At 40.3% G+C, this 9,018-nt stretch overlaps 1 protein-coding gene across 1 annotated transcript; it reads left to right on the top strand.

Moving 5' to 3' along the window:
- Positions 1 to 1,192: 1,192 nt before the first annotated feature.
- Positions 1,193 to 3,232, top strand: LOC146329214 (mRNA decay activator protein ZFP36L2-A). The gene is made up of 2 exons (XM_084718148.1): positions 1,193 to 1,347; positions 1,953 to 3,232. Exons 1-2 carry the CDS (start codon positions 1,315 to 1,317, stop codon positions 3,186 to 3,188), a joined length of 1,269 nt encoding a protein of 422 aa, XP_084574274.1. The 5' UTR covers positions 1,193 to 1,314; the 3' UTR covers positions 3,189 to 3,232.
- The last annotated feature ends 5,786 nt before the right edge of the window (positions 3,233 to 9,018 follow it).

Genomic DNA, 9,018 nt, shown 5'->3' with positions numbered 1-9,018 from the left:
TCTTAATTTCACGGCAACTGCCTTCACTACATTTTTGAATTTAGAATTAATCTTAAACTCTTATGTTTTAGAATAAAGTTTTGCCAGCCTATACACTTTTGTTGAGATAATTTACTTTTCTTCTTTAGATAAATTTGAATATTTGAGTTGTAGAAACTCCCCCAAAATTGTATATCTAATGTTCACAGTGAGCTGTGATGAATGAACCTGATCCGTCATTATTGGAGTGCCTGAATGTTTTGAAATATATATATTTTTACTCCAATATCCAAGTTTATCTAAAGAGGAAAAGTAGATGATCTCAAAAAAAACATTATTAGTTGGTAAAACCTTTTTCCGAAACTAAAGAGTTTGGCATTTAGAGTCCAGTATTCAGGTTTTTTTAGATTACTGGTGTTTATTTTTACTCACTTCTATCTTGTTTTCAGCCCAAAGGTTTCTGCCTGCTACTAATCAATACTTCCATGGGTTCTGTTTTAGTGCTCTGGTGGAATATCAAAGCTTTAATGGTGACAGAAACCAGAGAACGTAAAGGGGAAAAGTTTTTATTCTGGTAAATGCATACATCTGTGTAGGCAAAAAAAAAAAAAACATTCAGAAACTTCACAGAACGTGATCAGAAATGAGATGGTTTAGCACTTCCTGAAAGCCTACCATTAGTCATACAAATGTATGTACTGTAAATATATGATTACATTCCTGTGTACGTGGAAAAGATCTGCTCTGCTTGTTTGTGTGGGATGAAAAGGATCAGTGTACGTGTCTAAACAAACAGCCTTCTTTGCCACTTCACGTCTGGGTGCTTCAGATCCTGAAAAATTTCACAGAGCTGGAGTGATTTATCACTTTTTGCAGAAAGCCTCTCACCATTCATAGGAGCGTGAACATGTACAGAATGAGAATAAACAAAAATAAGTGTTTTCTACTGTAAGCCTACATGGGGAGAGTGCATGGGAGCTATGTAAATAAGCCACTTTGTTTTCACATGCCTACGAAACTGAAGCATTTCACACAGCTAGCTAAAAATACACAGTTTTTTTTCTCTCTCTCTCTCTCCTTGTTTTTTTTGTGTGTTGTTGTTTTACAACCCAGCCCTCTCTGAGCTCACAGTGAAACCTGAGGCAGAGGGAGGGTCATCCGGGAACATAGCGAGTGGAAACTCCTCCCGATCCCTGGGAGGAGTTTCTGAGGCATATATAAAAGGCAATACGACAGCACACAGAGTCAACTTGACTTAAGTCTGGACACAGGTATCTAACAGTCACCCGTGGATCAGAGCCGAATCTTCTACCTTTTGGCCAAAGGCTGTACAGCATGTCCGAAATGCTTGACGACATCTTCACAAAGGTGAGTCAGAGCTTGTGAATGTTTCATTGTGTTGTGGAAAAAGGAAAGAAGGCTTCAGGAAGTTGGACTGCTCTGTAACTCCTTTCCTGCGGTGTTTGTTTATTCCTGCTCGCTTTTACTCCTCTGGGAATGACTGATCTGACAGTGAAACCCTTTTGAAGCGAGTGTACTCACAGAGGATTTCTCCATTTTAAAGAGATAATGAGATAAGGGAGGCTGTCAGCGCTCGGTTGTTTGTTTCTTGAATTCCAGTCTCCCACCAGCAGAATATTCATGAGAGTCAAAACTGCAGTTACCTACATTTATGTTGTATTTTTCATTTCATATAAATGGAAGATGAAAACTGTGTTACTTGTAATGTACAGTTTTTTGGGAGTTTTTATTTTTTAAAATTACTTTTCTCTTTTGTTTTTCTTTAAGAAATCAAAGATCTTAAAGATGAACCTGCTCAAGAATAAATTCTCTTTAGCTGAATAAAAGACTAACTTGAAATATATTTGTTGGGGAAAGTAGGATTTAAAAGAAAATAATGAATATTCAATATATTGCTTTAAAATGAGTAGTATCGGTGTTTGGATGTTAACTCTGTCAATCATCTGTAACAGAACTTCCTGAACCTGACCCTGGATGAAGCCTTGCTCCCACCACAGTCTCAACTCAAAGTCCCAGGGCAGAGTCGCCTGAACCGGTCGGCTTCCTTCTTCTCTCCCCCGTCCCCTCCTGCCTCCTCACGCCACAGCATGAGCACTGAGCATATTAACAGTAACGACAACGGCAGCCCCTTCTGGTCATCTAACATCTGGAGCCAGATGCCCATTTCCAAGCCAAAGCAGCTCCCCTTCAGGCCCGACCGCTCCATGAGCTTGACAGAGTCCAGCAGCAGCCTGCTGTCCACCTTTGGACAGCTGAAGAACATGGAGGCTTTCCCCTCAGGCCCCTCCACCACCGTGGCTCCACCGCCGGGCTTCCCTCCCTCATCTACCCTCCAACCCCAAGTCCAACCTGTGGTGTCCCCTAATCGTTACAAGACTGAGCTGTGCCGCGGCTTCCAGGAAACTGGAAGCTGCAAGTATGGCAGTAAGTGTCAGTTTGCCCATGGCGAGGCAGAGCTGCGTGGACTGTACCGCCACCCAAAGTACAAGACAGAGCCCTGCAGAACCTTCTACAACTTTGGCTACTGCCCTTACGGGTCACGCTGCCACTTCATCCACGAGGACAAAGTCACTGGCGGTCCTTTACAGTCTGCCAAATTCCAGAACCAGCAGCAGCCAGGTCCTGCAGCCACTCGCCACCAGCTGCGCCAGAGTGTCAGCTTCGCTGGGTTCCTGGGCTCCTCACGCAGCTCTTCTCCCCCATCGTTCCCTCCATCCTTCAATGATCCTAACATTGCGTTCAGCCGCGCTCCGTCTGTTTCTCCCCCTCCTGCTGATCTGCTCTCCCCAGTGTTTGCCGACTCCCTGCAACGGGAGGCGGCCGCATTCCAGTTTGGCAACCATCACACCCGCGCCAGCACCGGAGACATCCACAACATTCCTCTCATCGTGGAGCCAAAGGTCTCACGCTGCGTGTGCGGCCATGGGAATAACTTTAACAGCAACAACAGCAGAGCCTTTGCCAGCATGGAGGACGGGCACCACCACCACCACCAGGACAGCAAGCTGCTCCCTGCCCCCGGAGGATTCACGAAGCCGGCTGTACTCCAGCGCTTCTCCTCCGAGGACTCCCTGGAGGACAGCTACAGCAGCAGCAGCGGAGGCTCCAGCGGAACCGAGTCCCCGACATTCGACGGTTCGGCCACCAAGAGGCTCACTGTGTTTGAACGCCTGTCCCTGTCTGACTAAACAGATCCAAAAGGGAAAGGACAGAAAAGAACTGACTCTGACTCTGTGGACTTTTCTCCAGAACCAGAACTGATCAGGACAAGCCAATGTTTAATGACACAATAACACTTAAAGTTCTTAATTTATGTTCGTACAAATGGAACTTACCTTGGATAAACTACACATACTTAGATGATTTTAGTAGCCAAATGTTATCAGACTCTATTTTTATACTTAAAGATACTGTGTAGCCTTATTAGACCTTTGTATGTGGTCTTCCATAAGAATTAACTGGTACTGTCAATTACTCTTGACAGTACCAGTAAATTGCCTGGTTTGTACTTACCGTAAATCTGTAGTGATCAAAATGGCTTATCTATAGTGATAATCATTAATTCTTGTGCCTTAACGATTATCCCTGCCTCATAGGCTATTTACTCTCGGTGCCATGAACAGTATGTTTGATTCAGTAGCCTTAATCAGTGAGACCTGACATGTGTCATTGATGCCATTTTATCTGTGATATGCACTTTACAGCTAATTCAAATGGGAGAAATTGTCAAGTCTCCCAGTAGCATTCAACCAAAGCTTCAAACTTCACTCTGCTATGTGTGCGTGCATGTGTATGCGTGTGTGTATATATATATGCGTGTGTGAGTGTATGTGTCATTTTTCTAAGACCTGGGGTGCAAGCATGTGTTAAAGCTGCAGAATCGTGGAAGATCAAAGTGTGCTGATAGAAAAGTGTTTGTGAGGTTAGATGACTATCTGGAATCCTGACACACTTTTATATAAGATTTGGTTCTGTAAAACATTCTGTTATCTGCACCCCATCTTTTATTGTACCCTGTTTGTTTGACAACTTGGTTCAGGGACTTTAACACCGCAGTATTCCTTTCGGTTATTGGTTGTCTTGTGTTGTTTAAGTTAAACTAACGTATTTATTATGATATTTATTTGTGTTTAAAGAAATTTTGTACGTTATTTATGGAGAAATATTTCAAGTTCTGTGAAATGCCAATGTGAGAAAACGCAGTAAAAAAAGAGAATCTTATATTTTTAATTTCCTGAAAGGGACTAAATAAAATTCTGAATAAAGAAATGAATGTATGCTGTTCTTTTTTACTCATTTGTTATTCAGTATGACACATAAAGTATGACTTGCATCCTCACAGCTTGGTAACATCCTCACCCACAGTATCCTCTAGAGATTTTAGGGAAAATTAAGAGAAAGAATAAAAGTATAGTTGGAGGTATTCTTTGCCTTGAATGTGGGATGTTATGAATACTAACATACAATTAAATTGATGTGTTGATACAGTCAACAATATTGGCTCTATGTTGTAAACAGTCACTGGTTCCAGGAAGGAGAATCATTTTCAACCTCTCGAGGAATCTGATCCAGACACTTTTTGATCAGTAACTGAAAATAAATTATTATAATGAAACTGATTTTGCCCGAAAGTTCTAAATAACTTCAACATACAGTAAATCAAGACACCATAAGGCTGTAAGGCCCATTATCACTGTTATATTAGAACATTTCTGCAACTTCCAATAAAACTTAATTTCATAAACCTTTATTTTGCTATTGTACGTTACGTACACAAAAATATTGCCTGTTGCATCCAAAAATGTTTGGGTAAGAGCACTTCCTGCATTCAAACTGAGTTTGTTTGAGATGCCCTTCAGATAGGGTTAAATATGTACTCAACAAATTCTCTTTAAACACAATTAAGATGCCTCTGTTGGACCTTATCCTGAGCCTGTTGTATGTGAATCTCTGAATCTGTCCTCTGTTTCTCTCTCCTGCTGTGTTTTGCAGCATACAGTGTCTTTGTTGTGTATACAGCACAGTACAGACGACAGCATGAAGATCACCTCACGAATTGTGGCACATTATGCACATTGCCACACTTTTTATTCTCGGGTAAAAGCTGCAAAGCTTTGAAACAAGCAGTCATGCCCTTTACAGTAATACTCCAAACTGGTGCAAAAAAGTATGTGTAGATCTCTACAAATAGAGTTACAAATACACAAATAAGTGCTTTACAGTATTTAAATAAGGTCCAACAGTATATATTGAACATCAAGTTTAGAATTACAGCAACAAACGCGGGTACTGGTGTTGGGAGGTCATAAGCAACCTATATGATTGAGAAATTTTAAACATTACGGAAATTCTGGAGATTTTTTGAGCCTTCCGGTCATTTCTCGATCTTTCTGGTCAAATTTAGCTCTTACGTAAGATGCAGTACAGCAGTAGTTCCCAAACTGAGGGGCTCAGACACACTGCAAGGGGAGTATGGATGACCAGGGGAGAAATACTGAAGTGAAACAAAGTTAAATGAATATGATACATGTAGGGGAAATAAACAAAAAAGGGTTTGCTGTTGGTATCAGTCTGACTTGTGTTTAAATACAATTACATTTGAACCGTTTTTTATCAGTTGCTTCCCCAGTTATTGTTAATGTTGGCTAGTAAATGTGGGGTGAGGAGGGCCTGAACTTTTTCTGGCTTCTGAGAATGGGGCACACAAGAAAAACGCTGGGAACTACTGCAGTACAGTCAAGGAGGAACCAAACAACCAAAAAGACAAGTTTCAGTCCTGGAACTCGCAAAAAAAAAAAAAAGGAAAAAACCCAGCTTTTTCTAGCAAAAACTAGGCCCTCCTCCTCTTTGAACAGCATCTGTATACCAAAATCAAGGGAGCAATATGTAAGAACTGGCCACCTGTCAAGTTCACACTTCAAACAAATTGGGGACAGCATCACCAGAAAGTTGGGGTGTCCATCCCTATTGTTGGAAACAAGAAAATGTACAGTCCCTCTAATCGGTCTTTCTTTCTTTCAACTAGCAGCTAATGTAGCAAATATATTAACACTGACAGTAGCGATATAACTTTAGCATTAGCAGCTTCCTGTCCTTAGAAAAGAAGTTGCAAGTTCTGCATCAAACCTCATCCCTTTTCCCACCAAAATCTGTCTCAAGTGGTGCAAAATAATGCCAGTGTTAACATTAATGTTGTTTTGATTCAATTTCTATCACTTCTTTCTTTGCCCCGGGACAACGCTGCTTTTTCATCCTCTCATGTTTGACTGAGGGCAGTGCAATTACTCACTGTCACCCCTGGAGTTACAAAGTGGTATTACGAGACAGAACAGGCCAAGGCTAGCTGGTTAGCATGCTAACTTCTGTAGCTTTTTTTGCAACACAATGCACAGACTTTTTTGGCATAACATCAAAACTGCTATTTCTTCACATTCTTCTTATAACTTTTAGGTACATTTTGAATGTTTTGGTGTGTTCCATGTACTGAGTCTTCTGCAGGCTGTGGGTTTGATTCCAGCCTGTGGCCCTCAGACCCCCACTCCCTCTCCCCGTTACCTGTCCCAACTTTACCTGTCCTGTGTATGATAAATAAAGCCATAAAAGGCCTCAAAATTATTACAAATAATTTGAAAGTTTTAAACTAAAATTCTTACATTCAGCTCAGGGGTCGTCCATGTTTTTCAGGTAATGGGCCCCACCCCCAACACTGTATATATTGCACTGAATATTTTCAGGTCTTCTCTTGTTAGCTCTTTCCCATAGCTGCTAAATCAGCAGCAGTTGTAGTATGGCTAATGTTAGGTGTGTTAGCCTCACCCTCTGCACTTTTGCTGGTGGTGTCGAGGGTGTGTACATCTGTTGTTTGTAGTTATAAAATAATCCACATTTAGGATTATAGTACATTATGTTTCAATTATACGTGACTAACTATGTATAGGTGCTGTGCACTAATTTAGAAAGTTCTGAAGGTTCTGCTGAATGGCTGCAAGTAAAACCATATAACTGGTCATTTTTTTTGATCTGGGCACCAAAAGGATTGAACGCCGGCATCATTTGACTGGAGAAGTTTCGATTCCACTTGGTACTGCTTTATTTCAACAGATCCCTTTAAAGATATTGAGTGCTGATACCCTGTTCTATTTGTCCAAAAAAAAACAAACAAAAAAAACAAAGACTTTCAGAAAATGATGAAATAATAAGTTGCAGGCTCCCCTGCAGTAACACTGAGGACCCCCCTAGGGGTGCCAGACCCCCTGTTGAAGACGCCTTGTTATGCTCTTTTAAGTATATTATGCAATTTTGTGATATGTGAAAAAAAAAATCTACAAAATACAACACACCACGAATGACTTGAAGTCATTCTAATCAAACTCATTCTGTTAAAATAAAGTTAAAATAAAACAATGAAGAAGACGGAGGTAATCCTAAAACATGGATTCAGCAGCACTGATTACAGCTGTAATCAGCGCAAAACAATGACATTTGATTTTAAGTATTTTAGAAATTATTTATCACATGTTTTCTGCCTGTCACATCAGACATATTTTGAGTATTAGCCCATTTTATTTACGGGCTTACACAGAATTCTCCCTCTTCCCTGGAAATTTGCAAGTTCTGTCATTTTTTCAACAGATTTGATAGATCACCTCTGCTTCCTGAGGCAAAATTGACAATGTTCAGAGCCAAAGGGACATGGGATTGTGTAAGGCACGTTTACAAGTTAAGCAGAAGTTCATGAAAATACCCTGTTGCAATTTCCCCTTTGTGCTCCCTGTGCGATTTCGTGTTGAGCAACCACCGCAGTCACCACCCATCCTGCTGCCAAAGTGCTGCATTCTGTGTAGCAAGGCTGTAATCTGGAGAAAGGAAAAAAGAGAACAAAACATTTTTTCACAGTAATGGCTCACAGGATCTGAGAAACACACAAACAAAAGACCTTTGTTGCATCAGCCTGAAATGTGTCTGAAACATTTTACGAGTTATATGCTTCTCAACAAAAATGTAAAACAATGACTAATCTGTGTGTACTGTGACTGAAATTTTGAAAAAAAAATGATTTGCAGCATGCAAAGTAACTTTGCCAGATCTGGATTGTGCAGGTTGGTGAGAAAAATATGAGTCAGATTTCCAAGGAACATGTGGGGACTGATTGGAATAATTAAAGCCTAAGCAACTGGCATTTTTGCCAGTTGGCATTTCTTTATCTGTAACATCACAAAGCTAGTTTTATACTTGAGGTTAGGTTCAATTCAACTAAATTCTTGCACTTTTGGTTGTGGTTCATTCCGACTAGTTAGAACACTGTCAGTGGTCTCAATCCACCTCCACATACACCCTGGTGTGGTGAGAGCATACAGCAGGCCAACCACAGGACCGTGTGAAAATGGATATGTGAGACTTGTATGAGCTGAAAAACTAAAACAAGCAAATTTACACAATATCCAGGGGTTTTTCCACAATATGCAGGGAGTGGAAATTGGAAATTTAAACAAAGGTGCATTGACCTAGTGCCTTATACTTTTGGCATTTCCTCAATAAAAAGTTAATAAAACTTATGCAGTGACCACACTTCAATATTTCAGAGTAGCCATTTTCCCATCCATATTTTTATGATCAGTTATTTATTACTTCATCAGTTAAAGTTGTAAAGTGTAAGATCACCAGAATTTTAATTTAAATTCTTTAAAAAATGAACAGAATGTGAAAGTAACAGTTAAGGCTAGTAATATAATTGGATTTCTGTGTAACTAACTAGCGTAGGCCTGTGTAGGTAACATTAGTTCTGTATAGTTAAAGTTAGCGGTTGGTCTGTGTAGTTAATATCAGCAGTTGGTCTGTGAAGCTAACATTATTGGTTGGTCTGTGTAACTAACATTAGCCATTGGACTGTGTAGCTGATGTTAGCAGCTGGTCTGTGTAGCTAACATTAGGTCTGTATAGTTAAAGTTAGCGGTTGGTCTGTGTAGTTAATATTAGCAGTTGGTCTGTGAAGCTAACATTAGGTCTGTATAGTTAAAG

The sequence above is a fragment of the Lutjanus erythropterus genome, chromosome 4, assembly GCF_056507025.1.
Source record: "Lutjanus erythropterus isolate fLutEry1 chromosome 4, fLutEry1.hap2, whole genome shotgun sequence".
Lineage (NCBI taxonomy): Eukaryota > Metazoa > Chordata > Actinopteri > Lutjaniformes > Lutjanidae > Lutjanus > Lutjanus erythropterus.
Note: the sequence above shows the minus strand (reverse complement) of the source record. Positions and strands in the feature narration are given on the sequence as shown.

Coding starts and splice junctions, on each gene's coding strand:
- LOC146329214 (XM_084718148.1), top strand. CDS start 1,315: ATGTCCGAAATGCTTGACGACATCTTCACAAAG. Junction 1,348..1,952: donor TTGACGACATCTTCACAAAG/GTGAGTCAGAGC, acceptor CATCTGTAACAG/AACTTCCTGAACCTGACCCT.